Genomic DNA, 26,935 nt, shown 5'->3' with positions numbered 1-26,935 from the left:
GCATACACACTGAACCACCTCCCCCAGTGCCTGTAAAAGGACATTGAGACTCCACGGCAGGGGGCAGAAGTCTGGGTGTTCACACCCCAGTCCCTGCCACATGCTCCTCCAGATGTTGAACCGGCCAGATTTGACCGTCTTTCTGAAGGATGCCCAGAAGCACACACAGCTGTCAGAACAGCCCTTTCCTTTCATCCATCCTCAAACCCTGGAGCCATCACGATTTCTCAACTGAACAGGTTTAAACATTTCTAAGGCTTGACAGGCTATACAGCTCTAATTTGAGTTGCTTTTAGCTGGGCACTTGAGGCAGGGTTAAGGTAGTGCTCCTATCCTCCCACCAACTTCAGGCACCATGCTCCTTCTCCTGCACAGGTAGGAGACGGCTCTTGTAGCCTATCTGAGGCTGCTGGGAGGTGCCGTCAGGCCGCACACCCTGCTCTGTACTGGCAATCTTCTCTGCAGGTGACAGCAAGTTATGGGAAATCAGCCCACCTGTTCCTTTCCGGTCACCTTTCTGAGACGTTCCTGTAGGACCTGCCTTCCAGTGACATGGGCTTTTCCCAGTCCCTTAGTCCCTCCAGTCTCAATCATGTTGCAGAGTACCTTTCGGCTCTCGTTTTTTACACACAAAGATTGGAGGCTGAAAATTTCTGCTCAGCTGTGTAAGGAACATTTCGGGAGTATTCTCTGAATTCCAGCCACTGCCTCGTTAGCGAATTTTTACAACCTTCCAGCAACTGAGCCAGGCACATTGGTCTTTTTGGGTTTTTCTGAGTTTGCCAACAGATTGTGACACTACACCCCTTCACCCACAGCAGCTCAGAAAGCTGTGGTTTATGGAAAATGACTGCAATGGCTGCAAATGCCACGTGGAATAGCAGGTTACACACTGAAGGCACCCAATCTAGGGCTTTTGAGCATTCACCGCTGCTTGTACCTGTCGCGGCACCACAGGACAGTACAATCTTTTTAACAACAAAACTGTAAAACACAAAAAGTAGCAGCAATGTCAGGAGATGCTACCGGCAAATACTGATCATGTGCCCCAGAAGAACTCCAGTTCAAGGGCAGCTCAGCCTCTCTGTTACAGGGTGATGCCAGCCCCACTGCTCTCAAGACAAAACTACCTGGAAGATTGACCAACAAAAGCACAGGGCTGCAGGCCAAAATGTTTCTAGTAAAAGTGAACCCACTCAGCAAACCTAAGCATCCCAAAGGGAAAAGTAAAGAGCAAAAAACTCCTTATGCCTCTTGTGTTACCAGGAAATGCGAGTTGGCTGGTTCCCTGCACTTGATACGCTCACCCCTTAGCTCTTAGACATTTGAGGATGCCGAGCCAACCTTTAAATGGCAACACTCATCAATATATCATCATCTGGCATCTCTGCCAACATGCCATAGCTGTCTGTATGTAATGCTTTGATCTTTAGGTATGGTGCTTGCTACACTGTTAGAATTTAGGCATGCACATACGTACAAACACAACACAAAAGACAGAAAAGCCAGAGGGCAAAAGCTTACCCTGATTCTTCAGGATCAGTGCATCAGCTCGCTCCCAATTATTAAGCGCAGAGAGAACATAGGAAGTGATGTTGACGTAGGAATAGGTGATGTCTGGGATATCGGAGGAGACGGCGGTTGAAGAGCACATACTGTTGCCACTGCAGTTGCCAGCTCCCCGCTGAGAAGTGGTAGGAGACGGCATTGGAAACGATGGAGAAGGCATGCCTGTGCTCCTGCAGGAGAAAGAAACACCATCATGAACATTTAACTTTCGCTGCCACATACACAGCAACACTGCTGCAGATACCTAGAAAGGACAACATGCTCTAGAACTCACAAATTAGAAAATGAGTTTCTTAATTGGTGACTGAGCTAAAGAGACAAATATTCAGGTATCACCTCAAAGTTATGCTGCCACAGGGTGAAGGCACGACCCTACCGGACAGTGGCCAGGAAGACAGGAAGGGTATCTCACTAAGTATCAAAGGATCTCTAACAGAACAAAGATGACAACAAGGGCTTTGAAACAGCCTAGTGATGTAGTGATGATACCTTCTTTGCTCCTCTGACCACTTCTTTGGTAAAGACCTGCTCCGCCTGATACACGGTAACTCTGGACCTCGTAACAAAGAAAACCCCTTCCCAACAAGAAGAGGTGGGAAAGAGAGAGCAGAAACATACTCATGGCCCCTAACAATAGATTTCAGGTGGCAAGAAAGAGCCAATGGAAAGGCACTCTCACATGCAGCTTGCAACTCAAATACTCCAGCTGCTGTTTTCACTCACACCCTTATGGGCACATTACAACCCATGTATTTTCAAATCTTACCTTGCAACAGACGGAGAAGGTGCTTTTGTGGGAAATCTCTGCAGCAAGAAAAGAACTCTTGTTAGATTTGGGCTGCTCAGCTGCCATCAGTAACTAGCGCAGCCATGCATCTGGCAGCTCAGTTACGCGTGCCCTACCTTGAAGTGGTCGTTCAGAATGCTGGAATACTTTGCTGCAGTCTCTTTTTTGCCACGGAACAGGGCCATGTTCAGAAGGGACAGGCAGCGCATGCTGTCAACAGAAACACACCCAAGCTTGGTCAATATTCACGCTTGCTGCTGCCTGCTCAGCAGTCAGCAGCCTTGCGGGACGCAGGCAGGCATGCCTCAGCTCTGCTGCAAAGTCCAGAAAGCTCGGGATTTCTCCTCCTTCTGCCTATCTTTAAAAAAGTCACTGTGAAATAATCACAAGGGGAAAGAAACCAAACGAGGGCGGGGTCTGGTCTTTCATATAAACAGGTGCCCAGCCTCTTACAGGTGCCACAGGCTGAGTAAGCCCCCCTGCAGCCACGTGCCTCAGCTACGTTCAAGCTACAGCTTCAGTTAGGTGGCTCCAACATGAGCAGCCAAATTGCATTCTTTCACCTTAGGTGAAAGCCCTTAGGTGCTCTCGAGTTACCAGAATATCAGATTTTAGAGCCTGTGCCTTCCACGTGTGGTCCCTTGTGATATGTTGGCTCACACTAGAGGTGTTCCAGTTCAGTCTGGATTTTCAAGTGTGAGGATTTCTTCCTTGCAGAACCCTGATTCCCATTTCACTCATTCCTTTTCCCCTGAAAGTAATGAGTCGTTCACTCGATCAAGTCTAAAAAGTACGAAGGCACAGAAAAAGAGTTACGCACCATAACACGGTAAAGATTTCTTCATGTGAAGGTGCTGAGGGGCTCATACAGTATTTTAGCGTCATGATGAATCTAAGGAAACAAAAGAAGGAGAACCTTGTCAGCCGTCAGTGATCTGATGGCCCGCTCTTTATAGGAGAAAACAGTGCATGCCATTATCTCAAAGGCTGGTCCAAAAGTCAGGGAACATGCCCTGAGGTCTTAGTCCTGGCACCAAGTGCTTTTATGACCTTGAGCAGAGGACTGTCTCAAAACGCCTTGTTTTCCATGCCACAGGAACAGATAACGGCCTCTTATGTGACTCACTCTCCTCTTACACGATTAACAGGCAGCACCCCTTCAAGTAGATGTTCCCCATGGGCCACCTAATGGCCTGGGGCAGACATCTTAGAGGAAATGAGTCGCTTGGTAAAACACAGCCAAGCAACTCTGCTTTCTGAAAGCAAAGCAAAGCAACAGCAGCAGCTGGGAAATACAGTCCCTCAAGAGCAGAAAGCAAACAATTCCTTTTAAAAGTTTGCAGGCTATGACAGAAAAACCTGACAGCTGTTTCAGCTGTGAGGCAAGGCATCAAATCAACTCTCAAACACACTCATACATCCCCTCATTTCAATAGGAATAAACTGATACCTGTCTCCCTCCTATCCAATACATGGTTCCTCAGGTTGTGCTGCCTGTACATGTCACACAGCCCGTGTATGTCATACTACCTGCATATATCTACTATGGCTCTGAAACTAAATGGGGAAGGTTGCTAAAAGAAGCCCCAGTAAAGCGTACTGGTAGAAAAACACATGGCAGAAACCAGTAAAGTCTGCCTTCAATCAAGTTGCAAGACCTCTGGGGCACTGACTGCTCTTTCACATGCTGTATTGCTGCTTTGCTTTTTAAAACTGAAATGCTACTGAGCTCGCATGCAAAAGCAACTTCAGGTCTGGATAAAGGAAAAATCCCTTCATGCCCTTTCTTGTCAGAACCGGTGTTCTCTGGTGTAGCTCAGCTGCAAGGCTCAAATGCTCAAGAGGACATGGCGCCTACTTCTTCCGATAAGCAATGCTGAACCATTTCAAAGGATTTGTCTCTGGTGCCTTTGCATGGCCTGTCTCGTGCTTGTACAGCAACCTGAACTCTGCTCCATGGTGGGAACCCACAGCTGCCACAGGTGCAAACAAGCAATGCAACTAACCCTTCCCCTCCAAACATGCTGCTTTGAAAACTGCTTACTTGATGAAATCTGTGGTGTCCTGGAATATTTTGTAGGCGAAATTCTGTGCATTCGCTTCCAAGGCAATTCCGTACTCGATGAAGAAAAGGGCAGATTCTAGGTACTGAAAGGCCTTCGCAATCTTGTCAGTCTATTGGGAAGAATATTCTCCTTTTTAGACTACGACAAAAATGGCTTAGTGTACCCAAATGTCTCAAGTGTACCCACATTCCCTTTTTCTCCCTAGTAAGTCAGGAGTTGAAGGAAGAAAAAGATGCGGGCCAGGCCTCCAGGTGACAGTTAATGTGGTCTGGGTGTGCTCTGGCTGTTTGTAGCTCTTCCTCTTGACCAATGGTTTCCCCAAGTATTTATTATCTGTACAGTGTTTGGATATTACTGTCTGGTCTTGGAGGCCTGCCTCGTGAAAGGCAGGTTCCCTCACTTCATTTTCACAGATAAATGGCAAGTAGCATATGTAACTTATCTGACTGAGGCCTAACTAGCAAAAACTACACTACTTCATGTACACTGCTAAACTGCACATAAAGAAGAGAGCTGCTTACATCTGCAAAGGGAACTTCCAAGTCTTGTCCACCAGCAACACAATTACTGTCAGGATCGTGACATTTCAGGGTAAACTGTCCTATAACTGTTCTGACAAGGGCTTTGTCATAGCTCTGCAAAGCAAAGTGGCCTGCTAACCTCAGACAACATCTGCTCTAAATCCTGTTCTTGAGGCATGTTCTCTAGATGTGTTTATAACAAAGGGAAATGTCTGAACATTTTGGGAAACAAAGACAGCATCCCCACATATGACTTGAACAGACTCCAAGTTTGGAGTATGGGAAGTCATTTTAGCTGGTGAATCCTTATGCACATGAACACAAATACTGGCTCCCAATGCATGAGCTGCTTTACATTTCTAGCACAGAGCCAAAACTTACCATTGCATCAGCTTTGTGTTTCAGCCTCCTGGCCTCTTCTGCGTAGTATTCTGCTGGATACTTCAGATGTCTGAATTTGGGACACAGAGAGGAAAAACAGAAAACAGGGAAAAGGCAGTGGGATAAACTATTCACCGTGCAAATGGCACACAAGCAGTCGTGCACTAACAAAACGAGCAAGTAAAGAGTCATGCCCTCTCAGAAAAAGTTACCTGCCTGCCCAGCACCTTGTCACAGAGTAGTTTACCACTTGCCAAGAAGGAGGCAAATCAAAACCTATCATTTGTAGGCAGGCACAAGAGGTACCTCCTCTCAGAGTGAAAAAGTAACTAATTTCTAGAGTAGTGCTTCTAGTCCAAGAAATGCTGTAATTAGACCTTTGCTTTGGGGTAGGTGGGGTAAGTCCCAGACATGAGAAGACAGTACAGGGCAAGTCGCCGACACCTCTCCTTCTCTCTTTCCTCCCCAGAGAAATGCCTATTAAGGCAGAAGCCAGGGTAGCTGCAGGGCCAGGCTGGCCTGGTGGCTTTACAAAGTACAGATGACGGGTGTAAGACAAAACCTTACCTTTCAAACTTGAGTTGAGGTCTCTTTGGCTGGGAGGTACCATTTGGCAAAGAAGGCACTGGGAAAAGTTTTGTGACGTGTCCGGCAGATCCCTGACAAATCACAGAATACAGATAAATCTGCTTAGAGAGATGTCGAAAACGATTCCAAAGCTTGCCTTTCCTGAATTTCAATAGGAAATATTTTTTTGTCCCAGGCATAGTCTATCTCCCAGGCTCTACCTGTCTTCTAACCTACTTCCCCAGCACCTCCTCCAATAATGGAAATGAAAACCTGGCTTCTTACCTGACTGCTAGTAGAAAGGCTTAATACCATTCACATCATTAATACTTTTCCCAAGCATGGGGAAATTAAGTAGCAGCTTTCCTTGCACAATGGCTAAGATAGCAGTAAGGCTGCAAGCAGCACATTTTTCAGGAAACCTTTCACTAACCAAGGCAGCAAGAGGTAATATCCATTCACACTTATTTCCAGCTTAACCACAAAATCGTTGATTCTCCATTACCAACTACATTATAAGGAAAAAGCAAGCAGTTAGAAGCCAGCTGAGAGAGCGAGCACAGTCGGGCTTGACTCACACAACATAGTAGAGCACACCCACCCAGTCACTAGTAAATAGGAAGACAACTGAATTTTACAACCCAAAAATGCAAAGATCCAGCTGCAAGGATCACTAACAATTTCATAAGCAAACTGTGAGGATGGTGAGGCACTGAAACAGGTTGCCCAAAGAAGTGGTAAATGCTCCATCCCATCCCAAACCATTCTATGATACTATGAAAACCTTACACGCGGGTTGTATGTTTCTTATTTTTAAGCAGCCCACTTTTCCCTTTTGTAAACACCAAAGGGGCAAAATGCCTCAGAGAGCTTTCTCTGGTGGCTGGTTTATCTTCTTTCCTTTTCTATATCCTCAGAGCATGTTTCTAAAGAGAATCACGCAGCACCCACGGGTTGCAGGGAACTTCCTGTTAGTTATAACAGATACCTACCTTGATATCCTTTGATAGTTCAGCTTCATTACTCTGCACTTTGCGGTGCTTGCAGATCAAAGGATCCTTGTTGTTGCTCTCGGTCTTGGTTGTGTTGTCGATGGCAGACAGCTCGTCGTTCTGGCTTCTGCGTCTCTTCTGGGCCACCTTTGTTGACTTTGGTGCAGGAGGTATAGGACACAGTGGTGGCAGTGGGGGAGGTTGAAAATCTTTCTTCCAGTATTCATATGAAGCCTTGGAGTTTGATGCTCTGGAGACGGGAAGAGCATTCAGCAATTGGGATGAATACGGTGCATCAATAATGTGGTGAATTTTTACAAAATTCGTTGCATTATGTACCGATGATGCTGAAATCTCTCTGGAAGTGAAGATGACATTAAGAATCCAACAAAGGCAAAATGAAATTTCAGTGTGCATTAGATACCACATCTTCAGCTGCTAACAACAGACAAGCGAGTTGCGTTTCAAGTAGAATTAAGCCCCAGGACTTGTCCTTGGAATACAAATTTATAACCAGGATAGCAGGATATTGCAAAAAAGGCATCCCTCCAACACAGCCGCTTTTTACTTAAAGACAGAGACAGTCAGTTCTCTGGGAGAAATCAGCCAACAGGGCAAATAAACTGCAGCACTGCCTCTCTTGCCCCATTACGGTAGGAGGTGTCTTCTATGGTTACAGATACTCACCCTGACACTTGATCCTGTACACACTTGGACAGAATTAAACCGAACTGTTCCTTTAAGACTTGCCTGCTCAACTAGACAACACTCACAAGACTGAGAGGGTTCAAGTCAGAGATTTAAAATGTTGCACTTTTTGAATGGCAGGGACTATCACATTTAAGAATATGGTGGCATAGCAGATTTCTGATCATCTGAAGTTAGCAATACAAGGGAACTCCGGCAGCTCGAAGCAACACCAAATAACTCTAAACCTTGTTTCACAACTGCTCCTTTCCATCACTTTGATTCAGCTTCTCAAAGTTTACACAAAAATACTCAGCAGTGCATTCCACCTCAGGGACTGCAACATCACAAGGAGGAAATTAAGCTAAACCCAGAGAAAAGACTGAAGTGTAACGTTGCGCATCTGGCTTCATTCTGCTGTGCATGAGACAGTCCTCTCCCCTGCTCCACAACCCACTTTTCCCATGGCACAGTCCCTACTCACTGCACTCGTGCTCCCTAACTTCACTGCCTTGTTACAGCTCCAGAGAGGATTACAGCACAGCAGCACCCTCTGACCTGATCCAGTGCCCTCTCTCCTCCAAAATACATATTCTCCTTTCACTCCCAAAGCCGGAACATGGGGTTTGCCTTCACTGAGAAAAAGGGAGGAATGAACCCCAGTGTCAAAGCCCCTCCGTTATTACACCAACTGAAATACCACCCAACTAAACGTTAGCCCAGCGTTTCAGCGCTTTAAGAGTACGTCTCTATTTTCTCGGCAGAAAAGCAGATTACTCGTATTTTCAGGCCACAAACCTCAACGCTATACCAATCCAAGGCAATGCCTCAAATTCAAGCCACAAGCAAGAATTTAATGCAGTAGCCCATGACTGATGCGCAAGCCTCCCATTGCGCCTGGAAGCATTTGCTCTAGCAAAGATCTAGCCAAAATGCTGGCAGCACAAATTAAGCAAATTATATAGGGGAAATCTCAGTACATCCATTAGAAGCACTGCAAACGCTATGCTGGAATAAAGGAGAAATTCCCGGCCATAAAGGCCCCCTGAAATTCCAGACAGAGTCATGATTCAAAACACACGCTTGTCTGCCCATTAAGTCACAGATACAAAAAGACAAAACCAACAAGATGATTTTAGTGGAGAAGGGAAATGCTCGCCACCTGCCTAGAAAGCATTTTAAGGCTACTTCTGTTTCTCATGAAAGCAGAAATAATGAACTCTCTGAGAGTTCAAACATCACAGAATAGAATCGTAGTTTGGTTTGGAAGGGACCTTTAACACTTGTCTAGTTCAACTCCTCTGCAATGAGCAGGGGCATCTTCAGCTAGACAGCAAGTTCTCTTGCCATCCCCTGAAACACCTCAACTACCATGCAGAACAAGCAGACGCCACTCCCCATAGAACAGCTAACACCCCCCAGATCATCTAGAGCAATCACCTGCTGACAGATTGCCTCCACGGAGGTTTGGAGAAGGGGAATGACTCCTGCATCCCAGCAGGCAGGCAGTCTACCGCACTGTATGGAACTCAACCAACAAATCTGGTTGGCACAAATGTGTTTCCTGCATCTGGTCCAAAAGGCAGCAGCGCAAATAGTTGCCTACCAGCTTAAAAGGACAAGCAATATGGGCACAACTGGCAATTACATTTCCTGCAGCGTAAAGAGATATCCCGAGCTATGCGCAATACATGGAACAGAGCAGACGGCAACGGAAGCTGCAGGATGGGAAGCGTTTAAAATCATGTCCATCTCGACGGTTAGAAATCTGGACAAATGCCACAACATTCAACGCCTGTGCAGCAGCGAACAGCAAGAATGGGAGGACGATCGGCCACTGAAACATCAGCTTATTCTTGAATGGTTAGAACCATAATCCTCAGCATTAAGAAGGGATCGGAAACAGGTGACACCCAAGTATCACTTCACACCTGCAACAAATAATAAGGTGAATAAATTCCATTCCCACAACCACCTGGTGGGTTCCAGGAGTTAAAGACAAATCTTCAGCAGATGAAGCCTCAGGAGGCACATTACGTTATAAGCAAATGTGTGAGGACAGAAGATACAGTTCCTTGTTTAAGACACACTCACTTTCGTGCATCTTTCTGCCATTCCACCACCGTATACTCACTTCAGTTTCTTGGAGTCTTTCTTAGGTGAAGAGTTCAGTGATTTTTTTTCTTTCTCTGATTTCAGTTTCTTCCTATTCGTCTCTTCGTCCACCGCTTTCCTCTAACAGGAAGAAAGAAAACCAAATCACTCAGGTTTTTAAAGTTCACGTAAAGTATAAACCAATGCAGCTAAGTTTGGTCAATTCTTGTTAGAAGTATTGAAAAGATAGTGGAACCAACAAAGTGGAAACCCAGACCACAGCAGATACAGATTTCAGGTTCACTGAGCAGTATCCTAAGATGACATTTTATCTCCTTCTGCTTGGATATTTTGTAGTGGCAGAGATGGAACTGCTCAACCTCTTGCGGCTAATAGTAATCAAAATTAAGGCACTTCCATTGCTCAAAATAAGCATTGCATCTGTTCTGGCTGGGCTTTTTTTCTTCTACTTGGTATGAATTATACAGAAATGTATTCAGATTCCTCCTGATGTAGTCATGAACTGCAGACAGTTGGGGGTTTTGATAAGTCTTATCAAAGGGAAGGAAAACGCTGCATTCAGATGTGCAGGGGTTTTTGGGTTTATTAACAAAACTATGATCTAGATGAAATTTTAAGAGTCAGTTAAAATTGCTGCCACTGTCTTCCAACAGGAACCATTAAGGTAGAGAGGTAATAAATACTACTTTTCAATTACACTCCCTGGATGGAAAAGTACAAGATATCAAAAATCATCAGCTCACATGAATGAAAATCTTCAGAATACTTTGCTACAAGCCAAGAAAATGTAAAAGAACCTGCACTTATCAGTCAGCGTTATCCACTGGCTGTCAATAGCCAATAGCATGCTAGGACTTTGTGTCCCTCCCAAGAGTACATCCAGGTTTATGTCACTATCACAGAGCTCAGTGGGCTGCGTGCAGCACCGAGTCTACCTTTGGCAGTGTGCTCAGGGCAAGGCTCCAGATCATGACCTTCAACTGTCTCTCAGGTTGAGCTCCACACTGCTGCAAAAGATGTCTGACAGCTGTACTGACCTAGCTGGCTGTGATGAGCCTCCAAGGACAGATGCATGCTTACATAATACAGACAGTGAGGCTCTGAGGGGGGGGGTCCTGAAGTCAGACGCTCAGACTGCCAGGCAGGACATGTCTAAGATCAAACAGCTCCTGCCTTGGGTCTTCTGAGGCAGCAGGAGAAGTGACAGATTTACTGCCTCTTCACCTTTCCCCCACTGCTCTGCACAAGGGGGACTGCTGGGGTCTCTCAAATTTCTTCACGATTTCCCCACCCTCCTGAATTCTCCCCTACAACTATGGGAAGTTCAGAAAATGCCAAGACTAAACTAAACCCACATGGGAACCAGGCTTATTCACCTACACATGCTAAGCTACCCGCTTGGTGCGGACCACCAAAAAGGTATACAGGCACAGAAATATCCATAGCGAATACCCATCCACCATAAGGCTTGCAGCCAACTTTCTCTGTGCCTGCCTGGAAGCTTATTCACAGTCCCCTTTGGGAGATAGATAGCTTTCCAAAAACCACTTGTGAGCAATTACTATCTTTGCTAAATAAAGGGCTGCCTTTAATTCAAAGGAAAGCAACTATTACAGCAGAAGGACTCTGCAAGGATGTGTCTGGAAAGCCCCTTACTGGACATACGTGTCTTTTCACGTATGTCTGTTCACTGCTAGAACCACAACAGCTCCAGGGAAAGCCAAAGAAACCTTCTATGTATTTATCCAAGCACTGAGATCCAAAGCAGGGTTTAGGGATGGTTGTTACTGTCAGTGAACCTGCTTCAGTTAAAAGCCTGCATTTATGGAAAAGCAAAAGGCACGAAGCTTCTACCATCGCCCCTAAGGAATAACACAGTTCAAGCCTGCAGAATTCCTTTCTCTTTGTGTAAGCAAGCAATCACAACTGTTTCAGACTACTCCACACAGGAAAAGGCTATGCTACTCAGACTGAGCTTACTTGGCTAATGGCAGCAGAAGGGGCACCCATGGACAAAACTGAAAAGCACAAACTGGGATGGCTGGGTTAGTTCTTCGGGGCACCCCCCCAAACTGCAGACAAGGTGCTCTCCCACAACAGACATTAAACGGGTAGCACAAATGACTGCACACTCTAGCAGGCATTTCAGATACTGTGCTGCTTTTAAATGGGTTGCAGGGAGAAGGGTGGGCTTACCTTGGTTAGGCAGTTGCCAGCCTGCCACTTACTGGAAGTTGGTGGGTCAGGCTGCAGGCAAAAAGAGAAAGGAGAGATGAAAGACTGAGGTCTTCATGAGCTATTTTCCTTCTAGCACAGCTTACTAGAACCCAGGAAAATTTCCTCTTTCAACTGTTTGAAAGAGCTTGAGAGACCATGAGACCGTGGGGATGCTCTAGCATGTGCACATCGACATCTGCTTCAGAAACACAGACCCCATATCTCCACAGGATCAGTCAAACGTCTTGCACAGCACTCCTGGATCACTGCTAGCCCTGCCTGTCACTCACTAAGACACCAGTCTACATGAAAGCTTCATCTTTGTTTGCCACTAACCAACCCTGCTGCAAACTGAGACAACATCTATAAAGAGCGTCAACTGTAAAAACAGATTAGGTGCTGTCCTCGCAACGCTTGCGCAAAACTTCCTGCACGCAGCACTGCTTTCAAAGCGACAAGAACCTGTGCCAGCTGTCACACCTCTCTGCAGTCTGACAGGTCGGCTGTCAGGCTCCTGTGGTTTAACCATGAGAAAACCATTTACCAGAATTGTATAGCACATCAAGTCCGGCCTCTTCCCACTCCTCTGCCTACACAGCCCAACACACGCTTCCCTCCGCATCAAGCAAGGCATAAGCAATGACCGAGGTCTGAAGGCCTCTGGAGTCAGTCAGATAACAGAATGGGATTGCTACAAGCCCTGCCTAATCTAATAGCAGTCTGACATATTACAGTAAAGCCAACTAACCCTAAACCAGACAACAGAAGCTGCAAATCAGACACAATTCTCTGGGACCCATGCTGAAACTACCATGTGTGGGTCAGCATCACTCAAATGTGTAGCTCATTGTCTGGACACCAGAGCACAGCTATGCTCTTGCCCACATCAGTTCTCCTCAGTCACAACTCTGCTTCCAAGAGGAACCACAGTTCTTCTCCAAAAAGACAGCCTCTACTACATGAAAGGTTTACCGAGACTCCTGGGTCCCTTCCGCTGTGATTTTCTTCTCTATCCACATTCAACTCGCTGTAGAACACGTCGATAAACAAGACATGTCCTCAACTTTCTTTGAGTGAAACTACCTAGAAAACCGGTTTAAAACCCAGTTTGTTTCCCCATGGGTTTAGGGGTTTTCATTAGGTTTTCCAAACACTAGACTTCTGTTTAAGAAGAAGAAGGAACTATGGCCTGTAGGTCAAAGTCTGTGCTTTTGCATGGGAAGAACTAACTATAAACAAACAGGCCGTGTGCACTAACTTGCTCCTCGAGCATCATGGATGAACAGTTTGCTGTATAAAACAAGGATAAACCATCAGTGGCAAATAGCTGATCATTGGCAAACAGTGGCAAATAACTTCACTGGAGCAAGAAGGGTCTTTCAATGGAGGGTTCTCAGGACAAAGCAGGCAGCATTTGGTAAAAGAAGAGAAGCACATAACATCTGCTTCCTTCCAAAGACACCCACGTTGCAAAGGGCAAAGTCTGTAACTGAACTGCTGGATGGTAAAGCACGCAGATCAAAGATGAGAAAGATACTCCTTTTCAAAGTCTGTTTTCTGCACATAAAATTTTCCCCGTTGAGGTGCTTCTCAGGTAAAAGACAGGAAAGCTAGGGCTGGCGGAGGGGGAAGAAATAAATTATAGGGTTTCTGGGGTTTGTGAGAGCACCTCAAAACTGTCAGCAGACTGCTTACATCAGCTGTGGTCCATAGGATATAGGCATGCGCTTCCCTTCCCACTGGCCTGAGAACGTTTTGCAAGCTGGAGGAACTGTCTGAAACCATGGGACACGAGCACTTCCGCAGCAGACTTTTAGAAAATGCATGCTCTCAGTAATGAAACCTTAAGGCACCACATTCTGTTTGTCTGCTTTTCCCAATAAAAGCCTCAGAATTGCCAGTGCAGCACTATCTGAGCCAAATCCAACAGAAGCAAGTCTAAGCACATTCCAGCCCTTCCTGCAGGTCTGATCACTTCAGCTGCAATCTGGGAGAAGCTCAATCTGTCACTTGTGCACAGGAGCTGCACTGAGAGAGGGGCTCCTCTTAACCTATCAGGAAAGTGGTCTTATCCTGAAGCAGTCCATGGCTTTAGCACCCAGAAAAGCCCCGTGAGCAGAGGTGGGTCCCAGACACCCCCAGATGAGCTGTGCTGCTCATCTGCGCCTTCCTTATGTTTTGCCAGTGAAGTCACTAATTCCTCAAGGAGTGCTAGACAAACACTTCAAGGTTAAGCAGGTAAAACTCTAATTATGCTGTTAACAAGGGTTATAGAATTGATCAATTCTAGAAGGGGAGCAAAGGGCAGGAAAAGTCTGATGATGCAGCATAGACGTCACAGGGACACCTGAGCCATGAGAGGATTTCAGGTCTCCTGTCCTGGCTGCATTCAGACAGCGGGGAGGCTGAGGCAAGAGGCTGTATTAAGCAGCCTCTGCATTTTATCTGCATTCACCTCAGGCGCTGACGCTCTCAAAGGTTCCTTGGCTTCACTGCCACTTGTCTCTGAGTCTGAAGAGCTGTCTGAGTCACTGGTGCTCCCTGAGTCACTGGTGCTCCCTGAGCCACTGGTGCTCCTTGACTCCGAGCTGCTGGAATGTGCTGATGCTACAGTCTTGGCCTGGGACTGTTGGACACTGCAAGGCCACCATGAGATAAAATTAGAAAGCAGCATAGGTGAAGTTTCTTGTTATATTGACATGACAGGATTCAAAACTAAAACTGAAACCCCTGTTTTGGTACTGAGACGAGAAAGGATAAGGCCAAGGAATACAGTGCCATGCTCAAAAGATAAAGCACCGGAATAAAAAACCTCTAGAAGTAATAAAACCTCCAACTCTATAACCAGGTCAGAGAAATCTCTGAGCAGGACTGCTGCAGTCTGCAGCTGCATTTAGCCAACTGAATTTTAAAAAGGAACCAAAACTGGCAAGTGCTCTTTTGAAAGCCTCATCCCTCAAAAGAAAAGGGTGCCGTAAAGGCTAATGACACAGAAACATCCACGCCAGGATGATTTCTCTTTTCTATATTCTTCCCATAAAGTTTTCAATTCATCTGTGTTACTTGGGCAAGGTGCTGGAACTGCTTCTTTAACAACCACGTCAAGCACCAGCAGTTTTTGCAAGACTCTCCTCTCTTCAGGAGTGTTTTCCTCCAGCACTGGCAACAGGAGTGAATGGAACTGAGGAAGAGCCATGACTTGGATGCAGTCCTTTGTTTCGAAATGGGCTTGTGAATATTTTTTTTTCTCTTTGAAACTTGTTCCATACGTCAGAATCAACACATTTGTATGGATTGGAGGCAAGTTTCTTGAAAATCTTGAAAATTCTGTGCTTCTCAACTTCTTGTAATACTGGCAGGTGGCCGTTACGTCTACCCTAAATATTGCTTCTGACTAACAATACATGGCAGGAACTACTTATAAGGAGCTGCCTTATCAGGAGGAGCTGAAACAGCCTCCGTGAGTCTACCCAACGCTTTTCCGTTCTTCGCCTGCTTGGCTGTTTTGGGCTTCCTTCTAAACTAAAACTGGACTCACACCTCACCCAGCACTACTACAACTGAGAATCCCCTTGGCTCCAGGGTGATCTTCAGATACTCTGGTGGAGGGCAAGAGAACTTGGGGAAATATAATTCTGGTTGATAAGAAAAATCCAGCATGCCTGGATTATTCATTTCTCATTGGAGCTTTCTGTAAAACCCCATACAACTAACGCCAATTTTCAACAGCAGCTTCGGGCAGCTAGAAACCAAATCCTGTATCTACAGGAGAAACAAGGAACCCCTTACCCATGCACCCCATATATTAAGACGTAGTTTGTTTTTCCCTTCTTATTTAGTCTAGCTGTTAGTTCAGGAACAAAGCTGTACCTTGGAGGAGCAAGTGGATTGTCAGCAACCTGTTTTGTTCACAAAAAAGAAGGAGGAGAATGAGAGTAAAGGTTAGCTTAAGGCATTCGGAACAACGCAACAAGGCCTGATGATTTAAAGGCATGTCTGCGCGCCCAGCGTATAAAACATCTAAAACCGACTTGGTTGTCATCGCTGTCTTCGCTATCACTGACTTGCAGGTCTTCCTGGAGCAGCACTCTGAAAGACAACCAGAAGATAAGTATCAGCCAAGGCAGACGTACTTTCAAGTACCAGACACTGAAAACGACTTGGTTTGTGTGTGCTTGCCAAAAGAAACCAACCTCCCACATTCTTTAGGAATGTTTGGCATTCTCTATCTGCTAAACCCTGTCGTTAATGAATGATAAAACGATAACACACAATCTAGGAACATTATATTGTACTTTTCAACTAATCTCAGGACATTTTGAAAAGGATGTCAGTATCATTGGCTGCCATCTACACACAACAAAGATGAAGCTCTGTGAGGGAAATGCTCCTCGCTTAAGTTTGTCCAGCGCACTAACGCAGCAGCACAGGGTGGAAGAACTCTGATCCTTGTACATTAAGAGAGTGGCGTGCTATTGGGCTGCACTGAGTCCCCAAGGGACAGAAAGCATCATCTGTGCACCAGAAGCTGCGTGCGCTCATGCTCTCTGCTCTCAGGGGCTGCAAATGTTTTTCTGTCACAAGGGTTCTCTTTTTGCTGCTCAAGTGTTCTACCGTACATACGTAAGTAAATGCCAAGGGCAAGCCTCCCTCCTCTTTCTTCTCTACACAATGAACTTGATGCTCCTGCACATCTCAGCAATAACTGTAAATCAAGCAGTTCAGACACTCCAAGCAGCTTACAAGTGGGGAGTCGCAAACTCTCTTTTACTATTGCTAGAGAGCAGGCTGCCTGCAAATGTTTCTAGAAGCATCATTTCGTCCTCTGCCTGCAGGTGGTAACTACTGCTTGCTATTTCAATGTATTACTGAAGGCCTCGAGAGGCTGGAAGGGAAGGATCTGTGGGCGGGGACCCAGCCTTCCCCCAGGTGTTATTCTCCTCTGGAAATCACACAGGCATATTCAAAAGGAGCTGGAAAACAGACAGGCAAAACTCCTGCTGTTCGAAAGTACAGTGATTCAAATCCTGAAACTAGCTGGAGACCAGCTCCTCAACCCAGAGAATTACACAAGTGTCATTTCAAAACGGGATGAAAGCTTGGCCACTGACACAGGGATTTTGATCAATCAGGTCATAGCTGCGTTTATTTCAACCTCATTTCCAACTAAGGGCTTTCTGTGAGAAATTTCTCTCATGCCCAAATAAGAAAAGTAAGCCTCCAACCCCTCAGGACAAGACATTTTAGAGCAGGAAAACAAGTAAGAAAGATTCCCAGGAAACCACATCCACCTTGAAAAGTGGGGGCAGAGTTTGTGTTCCTGATACTTGTGGGGAAAAGGAAAACGACACAAAACTTCACGTTCTTTCACGCCTTCATGTCCGATTATGAACAAAGCAAAAACCATTTACAGCTCTGGAGGTCACCTCTGATGACCCTGAGGTGACCTTTGCTTTCCTAATTCTGCGACATCGGAGGAGTGAAAACCTTGAGTCAAAAAAGTGATTCCCTCCTTTAAGCACAGTTCCCACAAAAGAGACACGCTATTTTACAGTCACACCAAAGCAGCTGCCATGCACGGAGATACTCTCCTTGAAACAGGACCACATTTACTGCCAAAGCTGACCACGGACTCCCAACAAACAATTCCACAAATCAGATGTGACAAATCCACTCTTGTCCACTGAGCAGGACGGCGCGAAGAAACCCCAAAGGTCTCCTGTGTCTACCAGTACAGAGCCAACCCTTGCCACACAGATGATGCCTGTTGAAAAGGTACCAACCCCACAGTCCCCGAGTACCTTACCCTGATGCACAAGAGGTTCTCTGCGCACACAGACTTTGATTACACCCAAAGGCCTACCGCGCTCTCTTTGCATTTGGCCCGTGCCATTGCCCTGTGGCTGCCTTAATTAGCTCATGCCTTAACAGACGCCAGGTTTTCATTTGCAGGACCTGTTCTTTTCCAGCTTAGATACACACCATCAATCTCCCTCCAAAGCTATAGAAAAGCTCTGTTAGTGAGAGAAGGAGCACTAAAATCAGCATCGCTTGAAAGCAAAGGCTGGTCCTTCCCCGCCAGCTGGGCTAAAGATGCATCACCACAAATGAGTGAGACATTACCCCTTTTAAAAGAAGGGCTCTTCCATTCCAGCACTGCCAGGTGCTAACTTCAGGCTGTATTCAAGAATTAAAGCCGTCTGGGAAACCCTTGCACGCTCTGTAAAGCCGAATGCTTAATTTGGGCACACGAGCACCCTGGGATTTCAGGGCTGCTTCAAATTAAGCAGCACAAGCGCTGTTTGTTTTCAGCCAGCTACACTTGGTAAGGCAAGCTACTCCAGGCAGCTGGATTTTCAGTCACGTGTGATTTAAACAGCAAAGAAAGCAAGCCCTGTTGTGCGAGTGAAAACAGAAAAACAAAGAGGAAGGGATGCATCGGTTCAAGGGACAGGTGCAGAGGAAGTCCCTGGGGAAATCCTTCTTGACTCCATTTTGAACATTAGCCTAAGCCACCCTCTTCCTCCCACTTCAGCTGTCTTTGCTGACTGTGGGTACACTGGCTCTGAAGAGCCCGCACGGACGCTGAGCAGAGAGGGGATGTTGGCGAAGGACAGAGGTACGTACCATGCCGAAGTTACAATTCTGGACCTCTGCGCTAAGAAAGGCGTATTTTCAGATTCTTGTCTACAGTAAAAGTCTCTTCTCTCTCTGCTGCCTGGAAAACTGACTCAAGCTCAAAAGGGATTTTTACAGGCAGCTGAGAAGAGCTGAAAAAGATTGTCTGTGGAGGAAGGCAGAGCCTGCAGCAGTTGAAACGAGTATGTTTAACAGCGCAAAGAAAAGTCCCAGAAGTCCTTCAGGAGGAGCAAGCTGGGGTGGAAGAAGGAGCAGCAAAAGAAAGAATGGATTAAAGCAGCAGCTAACTACTCAGGAAGACACTATCCCACACTACCAGCCAGGGGAGGCTCCTCTGCAGAATGTCAGAACAGCACGAAAAGGGTTGAGTTTTACAGACCTGACAGAGCTTGAGTGCAAGACTCTACAATCTCAACCAAGAGATGGCAACTGAGTCTGGTTACTTACGATACTGTTGTCTGAGAACGAGGCAACGTATCCAAAGGTCCATCGTACTGTCCTGTAAATCAAAAGAGAATCAGCGGGGTTTATCTGCCTCACCGGTAGCGTATTTTACCCTATGGTCTCTGAGCATCAGGTTAGAAAGTCACTTTCTTCCAGGACGTAACTGATTGCCACTGAGATTATTTATCACTCCAAATGGGGCTTCCTAATGAAATACTGTTTGTTCTCTGCTGAACTGCTGCCTTAATTTCTAGGTAAGGAATGCATACAGTCTCTTCAGCATTTTCTAAACTCATCAATGTTTAACAAAGCACAGGAAACCACGTCCCTTAATCAAGGTAAACATTTGATGTTCTCAATGTATGACACTCAAAACCGTCTCTCAATACACATAGAACAGTGTGCTTTCCTTTGGATTTCTACTTACTCTGGTTCTGTGCTACACATCCAACAGGCTGCGACTCCTAGAAAGCAAGCACAAGGTGCAAGTTGAGAATCAAATACATCATCTCTCAATAGCAGCGTATCAGTGATCCGATTTCCTTGTGTTTGTTACTCTAATCGATACTTTGAGCAACGTGACAAGGAATAACTCCGAAGTCTCCAATAGTCTAAGCTTGCCTGATGTAGCTTAGCACGGACAGAAGTGATGCATTGCAAGTAACCATCACACAATTCAAAATCCATTGTGACTTCTGAAGATAATTTCTCCTAAAAGCCTTTACCTATGAAAGGAGGTGCAAGAGTTGGAAAGCTCATCAGATGAAAGTACGTGCAAGAGTTGGAAAGCTCTCTTCTAATTTATCAAAAGCCTTGGCAAAAAGAGGGTGTTTACCTTTGTTGGTAATGGAAATTTGGAAGGCTCTGCAGTAGGAGGAGTAGGAATATCTGTCAGAAGAGGTGGCCATGACTGGGTCATTTCCTGGAAAGCAAATGACAGAAGTGGGTTACAGTATTTTTGCTGATACAGGCAACTGAAGTTGTACCTCAAAGACATTTATATTCATGTACAATAAAAAGCTGAGCCCATCGTAAACCCAAGAGGCAATACCACAGCAAGAAGCCCTCTTTGAGCTCAGCGAGCCAGACCGTCATGAGCACTTGCTCTTTTTCTCCAAGCATACTTGCATTGCCCAATTAGCAGCAACCTCAGTGAAGCTTGTAGAGAGTTAAATACTTCCTATGTTTGCAGGATTAGGCTATCACAGTTAATAAAGGGAAAAGGACATAAAACCTGTCTACCAGTAGCTCTGGACTTTTTCAAAGTTCAGGAACTTCCTATTATGTTCCTATTACAGCAACAACACCCCCCTGAAAGGCTTTTCAAAACTCAAGGGGGTCAGCTAGGGAGCTCTGACTGCCAGCCATTCCTCATGCTATTCTACCTGAAACACTGCCTTTTGCTCTGACTGGCCAAGATGCCTTTGCTGCAGAGCTCCAAGACGTGGTTTCAAACCAAAGAGAGCGACTGCCTGATGGGCTATGTCTTTAGGAGCCTTTCTGCCCTGTTGCCCTGCCCTAACTCTCACCCAGGGACCAGCTAGTTGGGCTAAGCCATGGTCCGGCTAAGAGTAGAGCACACAGACCGCAGCCAGGAGATAGGGATCAACCTCCAACCTGCCTCTTCTGGCACCACAGCTGGACACAGAGGACTGGGCTAAAGCTTTGGCTTGCACTGCAACAAACACGTGAACAGCCTAGCACAGACAACGATCTTTGTCTTGAACATACGCTAAAACACCTTAATGGGGGTCAATCTAGACAAAACCTTTGGGGAAGCTGGGGCTCAGAAATTCAGAACCACTCTGTTGAAATCACACAAGACAGACTTTTCTTGTCTCCCTATTAAGTTTAAATCCTGAAGAGTGTAATACTCCCTCCCAGAAATAAAGGAACTCATATGGCCTGCCACCCTCACTGCCTCTCCTGGAACACTTATCTTATTTGCACTCTGTGCTCGGTGAAAGGGTCCCATGTACTCAGACCCAGCTGAGTACTGGCAGCCTGTGCGCTGCCCACAAAGCCATCTCTGACACAGGTTGCAGAGGCAGTTTTGCATTAAGAGCTGGCTCAGATTGGCGCAAATGTACCATAATTACAGGGACAGAGAAGCCCAGTCCAGCAGCAGTGCCATGCACGCGGTGATATTCCTCCTCCTCCCCCCACCACTACTTCAATGTATACAAAACACAAACACGTCGATCTATTATTTAAGAGCACCTACCTTCAAAATTTCCTTAACGGCTTGGGCATCCCAGCGGAAGGTTTGCTACAAGCAAATAAAAAGAAGGAAGCAGCATGAGTTTCTTTGTTCCTTTACCAGCTGACTGAGATAAACAGAGGCACTCATCAAACGTTTGCTTACCAACAGTTCTACAAAGGCCACGGGAGTCCCTTAATAAGAAAAGACTAAAAAGCCCCATCAGAAGGGCACTTTATTCTACAAAGCCTGTTGTTTTCAAGTCTTTAGTAGAAGATATATTCCAATAAAGATGAGAAAGAACCAAAGTGAAAGAGAGTTCATTAAACAGTGGTGCTTGTCCAGCTGACAGGATTCCCCCTGCTTCCTAACTGGTGTCCTTCTGTGCACCCACGTGCACTCAGCAGAATAAGAAGCCAGTATAAAGCCCTAAACTGGGAGCAGGCAAAGTAAAGGTGGCTGTAAGTGGAAGAATAACCCACCGGACTCTTAAATGCCAGCTCCTGGACTCAAGGGAACACCAACTGTGATTAGAAAAGTTGAAAAGCAGTATGACTAACTTGTGCAGTTCAGGATAAAACCTTGAATGCACCGCCGGGTTAGAGCAACACGGGGAGGAACTAGTCTGCCTTCACTACAACAGGCTTGCACAAATGCACAGGTGCACACACCCGCAAAAGAAGGGAGGGAGATTTTCATGCAGAAAACAATTTAAGAAATGCACAGGCATTCTGTTCAAGCTGCACAGCAACTGTGTGACAAAACTCTCCGAAATACCTCCAAGTCCTCTTTTCACCGGCAATTCCAAAAAACCCACACACTTCCATAAGCACATGCCCTGAGGCTTACAGAGATCTCTTAGACACACTAGAGAGAGATGAACAAGGAACTCGGGATAATAAGAATCACCCCAAAGCAAACTAAATTGCTTGAGGAACCACCTGGTACACAAAGGAGAGGTCCACTGGCCATGATGTGTGGGCCAGACACCCAGCCATCAACCAGAAGCAGTGCAGTGCCCCAACCAGGCAGTAACTCAAGACAGGGACGGCATCAGCCTGCCCGGCACTGCCGTCTTTTGTGGCAGACTCAGTTACAGCCTCACAGCAGGAGGCACCAGTAGCCTGCTCCTTGGTCTCGGTGTGATAGCTGGAGGCGGAAGGGCAAAGCACGAGAAGCATTGACAGAATAGTGGCAAAAGCCCAGCTTTCTCCTCTCTGCACAATGCAGTCAACGCTCGCCAAAGCTGGGAAACTCAGAAAGTGGGCATCTTTTTGAAAAGAAGGTTTTGCCACAGATACTACAAGGAATAAGCAGCGCTGGTTTGGGGTAATGGCTGAAGAGCTTTTAAGGCTGCTGCTTTTTATCAAAGGTATTCCATTAGAAATTACAGCACACATTTTTATTCCACTCTGCCAAGGTGTGCCAAATGGAGCTGAAGGACCACACAGCTCTCGCATGTGGAAGTAGGGGGCTGAAGCTTGCTCCCTGATTTGTAAACAGCCTGCCTCGCCTAAAGACCTTTCTGCTCCTTCTCATTTCAGTAATTTCCACCTGCTTATCTGTATGCCTCTGTCGTCACAGCCCACGTAGAGCTGCCCCTCTGACACCAATCAGCCCTGTGCTGCTTCTCAGTCCCTTTCACCTCAGGTGAAACTGGTGCCTGTAGATATGCAAGCAGCGTAGGTCAAGAAGAGCTAGAGCACGCAGGCATTTCCTATGTTGCCTGCTATCTCCTCCTAATTGAAATGGACTCGCAACGTGTGTGTGTGTGTGTGTGGCTCAAGAATACCAGCTACTGCTCTTTGCCTGGTTTCAGGCTAAATTATTAGTGCTGAGAAAACCCGAGCGAGCAGGATCAGAAAAGCCAATTTGAGTTCCATGCCCTTCACTGTGCTGGCAGTTTTCTTTGTTTCCTAATGAGAGCTTTGCCACTGCAGCTATCAATTATCAGCAGAGAAGGTCACCTCTTCAGGCTGCTGAAAAAGTTTCCCATTTACAGCTGCTTCCAATTTAATACTATATTTTAATAGAAATATTTGGTTACAAATTTATTTTTCCATGTCAACCGCATGGGCTTTTGCCCCTTGAATGCAATGGGGATCACAAAACTGCATATGCATGAATGAAGACTTAGTTTGAATAGAACAGGCGGGGCAAGATCAGACCAAAACCTACCACCCTTCCTCACTTCATCTGTACGTGCTTCGCTAGCTCAGAGCGGGAGGAGATCTTGCATATTAAATGCACTCTCTGTTCACACACAAGTCACGCTAGGAATAACACACTAACTTACTCTTCAAAGTGATTTTCCACCTGCATTTCTGTGTTAAGAATCTACCCTCTAATACTATAGATAGATGCAAGATGCACACACATAGGGCACGCTTCCAAAATGACCCAGCCAACAAAAGAGACTGTATGTATTTTAACCAAGCCTCTAATCATCTTGATTAGGGATGCAATAATGTGCTGCTGTGTACTGAAAAAGCCTGCCAAAACTTGAAGCTACAATCAACTTGATGAAAACAAACACGTAAACACAGAAATCCATACAGGTTTTTGCAGGCTATCTTAAGAAACACCAGACACCAAAGCAGATGCTCTGCCAAAGATTTACCACTAAAGAGATTATAATACATCTCTGATACAAAGCCAGGTCCAACGATCTGAAGCATGGCTTACTCCATCCACCTGGTTTTAGAGGATGTGGTGACAAAGCTGCTTTTGGGGAAAGCTGAAGCAACCGTTCCTAGTTACCTATTCAGGAGAGCGTTTATTGGAACAAATACGAAGACTGTGTGAATATACCTGTGATTAAAATAATTTCTAGTCAGGCAGGCACCATCCTGCAAGCAAACTATCAGCATGGGTGGTCCTTAAGCATGTTTTTAAGGGATGTTTATCGCTTGCTGCAGACACAGTGCACTTGTTCAACAGATCTCTTTCTTTCATCCGCTCACCGATTCCCACAAGTGTTTGACGCATGGGGAACGTCTACCCTTTCTTAAGAGGGCAAACAAAACTGGCAGCTGCTGCAGTAAAAAAGGCCCCTGCAAGCCACAGGAGAACTGGCTACACAGGGGAAACCGCAACACTGGTGTCGAGCAAACAAAAGCAGCAAAACCGCATCAAGTACGGGAGGTACAGGCAGGTAGTTAACACAAGATTTTCTTCTGACTTCTTTCAGGTTCAGGAATTGTAGGGGTTGTTTTTTATATTTGTTTCTGTTTTAAAGTTCACACAAAAAGAGTTATTAGCCTTTTTATAAGGAAAAATATGGAACTTGAGCTGAAGCTTACCGAGGTGTCTTCGCACTGTTGCCTGTGGGCTTTGCACTAAGCCAATAACAAACCAGATAAAGTGTGCGCAGACTTCGAAACAAGCTGTATTTTAAGGATGAGTATCCCTTCCCTGACTTCAGCGTGGGAATACTTGCACACCCTTAGGTTTCCCTTGGTGCTACTTTTGTATTGGCTCAAAACCATTCAAATCAGAAGCTCAAAAAGGGACTTTTGTTATCTAGTCACAAAATCTTGGTTGATATAATTTGTTTAAATTCTCAGATTGCACAGAGCTAAATATGTCTTTCATGACTGCTCCATGAATTATAGCTACAGACTTTAAAGGCCATTTTGTTACGTGGAAATTGCCTGAGGGTTCGTTGCTACTGCAAAATAACGTACAGATACTGTTTGGCAGCCGAGTCCCCGTAGCAGCAGCTCGAGCTGTTCTACGAAATTCGGGAAGCTGCAGTCAGAGAACGACAAACCCATGAGCAGAGAAGGCAATTTTCTGAGCAGATTTCCTAAGGCTAGGATTAATTTTCACAGAGGGTTAATAATTACCGCAAGACGCACCGTTTTTAGCGCAGAAAATTCACTTCATTTCATCAAAAACACAATGGCCACAACAAACAAGACAAAAGGTGGAAGAGAGAAGGAAAGGCAAAATGCAACTCAAAGAAAACTGAAACGGAAACCCAACTTTCAAAAACCTTCCTATCCGACTGTCCTTGTGGAAAGAGAAGAAACTTGGTTCCAGTGCTGCACTAACAAGGCACCTCACACTGCAGCAGCTGTAAAATGTACGTTTGGGGATGCACTTGTTCAAGTTTTCTTCTAGCTTCAGGTAGCCAGCTGGGTGGGTTTAGCAGTGCAGGAGGAGCAGAAACAAGCAACGCATCCTACATCTCCCCTCTCACCAGCTTAGTTCTTGACCGTAATGGAGCAAGACTCTTGTAATTCCAGCAAAGCAAAGCTAAAGTCCATCTGCTTGCCATTGCTCCCAGCGTTAAGTTTCACTTCTACATTTCATGAAAAACAAAAACCATGCTATACTTTTTGCTTTATGCACACTAAAGCAATACTGAGGCACCACAGAAATGTACAGAATGGCTCTGCCTCATCCAGCGAGACAGAAATCTTCAAAGTTACATCAAAATCTACTTGTTCTCATATTTGTGTTTACGCTGCTCGCTTGGTTTTGACACCCGCGACTTCATGGCAGACTACAAATCAAAGCCACCAGGCTCAAAGTCCACAGGAGCCTTCTAAAATAATTTATCTGGGTGCTATTTCAGGTCCTCTGTGAGCCCCAGTTTAACCAGCAGGTTGCATGCAGCCAAGTCCCCTGTGGACGATTTCACAAGCGCGCTTAACCCATTCAAGTCCACTCCTCTCCTTTCCAAGGCAACCTAAAGTTGAGTCACTGAAACAATGCCATACCTCCAGGCACTCTCCTGCTTCTGTCCCAGGGTCAACCCAGAAGCCCCACTCACAGACAAGACAAGACAAGACAAGACAAGACAAGACAGCAGCTCCAGCCTGCCACCACCCTTGCTGCAGGTTTGAAAACAAACCAAACCGTTTCCATCAACTTCTACTCTTGCTTTCTTCAGCTGACAATGAAGGCTCCTGGCAATGGAAGCATTTTACATCAAAATGCTCAGTAAACAATGGGTGCACTGTCCTGTTCCTGCCTGGCTGCCTGGAGGAAATAAAACAGTCCTCAAAGATATTACATGCTTTTCTAACTCCAAGATGGATTATTTTGCTCAATCTCAAACTAAATGCATGGACCTCTTTCTTGTGTCCAAAGAGCTTCGGAGAAAAAGAAAAAAAATCACAGGTTTGCCTTCCTTTGCCTGAAGGTTTCAAGTTTCTCAGAAGCTCTAGCTTTACTTCCTAAAGCCATTTAACCACTTGAGGGTTTATGTACTGCTGGAGGTCAGCAGGAATCAGGCTATTAAAAGCTAAAAGGCATTTTGCAACAAAATTCTAGTCACTTAGATCCAAACCCAGCATAGCTACTGTTTGGTTGGGTTTAGTCTGTGTCTATTACTTGTTTCTTTTCAAACCTGGGCATTAAGGTACCTGTTAACTTCTCATCAATGTCATTTTGCCAGTTTCCTCTCCTTTTCCACAAGAAATTGCCTACAGCCGTTTGCAGCTGATCAACACCCTCTTCCACAAAAGGCAGAAGGCACCCACACTCTCCCTTTCTCCTACAAAGGCAAAACACAATCTTAAAACTCTCTCCACCTCTCTCCTTGCCCAGCTGCCTTAGGTCTCAGTCCTTGGCAGAGAAAGGACAAGTGCAGTGACCAGAACTAAGATATGCTCGAGCTTGCTGCCCAGGATGCCTTCTGCTGACAACAACAAACAAAAGAGCTCTGCTCCTTTTGCTCATAGCTGGGGGACAAGAAAGAGCCTACAGTCTTTCCCTGAATGCAGAATTTTAGAGGGCTT

At 45.7% G+C, this 26,935-nt stretch overlaps 1 protein-coding gene across 1 annotated transcript in view; it reads right to left on the bottom strand.

Moving 5' to 3' along the window:
• Window positions 1–346: 346 nt before the first annotated feature.
• Window positions 347–26,935, bottom strand: part of LOC133274623 (AF4/FMR2 family member 1-like) — a 29,057-nt gene continuing 2,468 nt past the window's right edge. Inside the window, exons 4-20 of the mRNA XM_061464103.1 lie at window positions 21,210–21,254; window positions 19,821–19,907; window positions 19,413–19,449; window positions 18,989–19,040; window positions 15,934–15,991; window positions 11,882–11,932; window positions 9,705–9,805; window positions 6,884–7,133; window positions 5,892–5,983; window positions 5,537–5,540; window positions 5,325–5,384; window positions 4,401–4,531; window positions 3,177–3,248; window positions 2,464–2,566; window positions 2,336–2,373; window positions 1,525–1,739; window positions 347–459 (exon numbers count right to left, since the gene is read on the bottom strand). Coding sequence (XP_061320087.1) covers window positions 347–459; window positions 1,525–1,739; window positions 2,336–2,373; window positions 2,464–2,566; window positions 3,177–3,248; window positions 4,401–4,531; window positions 5,325–5,384; window positions 5,537–5,540; window positions 5,892–5,983; window positions 6,884–7,133; window positions 9,705–9,805; window positions 11,882–11,932; window positions 15,934–15,991; window positions 18,989–19,040; window positions 19,413–19,449; window positions 19,821–19,907; window positions 21,210–21,254 — 1,509 coding nt within the window. The remainder of the gene's footprint in view (window positions 460–1,524; window positions 1,740–2,335; window positions 2,374–2,463; window positions 2,567–3,176; window positions 3,249–4,400; window positions 4,532–5,324; window positions 5,385–5,536; window positions 5,541–5,891; window positions 5,984–6,883; window positions 7,134–9,704; window positions 9,806–11,881; window positions 11,933–15,933; window positions 15,992–18,988; window positions 19,041–19,412; window positions 19,450–19,820; window positions 19,908–21,209; window positions 21,255–26,935) is intronic.

Source organism: Pezoporus flaviventris, unplaced genomic scaffold (genome assembly GCF_033815535.1).
Source record: "Pezoporus flaviventris isolate CSIRO_AGI_PZ_B2104156 unplaced genomic scaffold, CSIRO_AGI_Pfla_v1 ptg000002l, whole genome shotgun sequence".
In the NCBI taxonomy this organism is placed as follows: domain Eukaryota; kingdom Metazoa; phylum Chordata; class Aves; order Psittaciformes; family Psittacidae; genus Pezoporus; species Pezoporus flaviventris.
The sequence above is the reverse complement of the archived record's forward strand: the minus strand, read 5'-3'. Positions and strand labels throughout refer to the sequence as shown.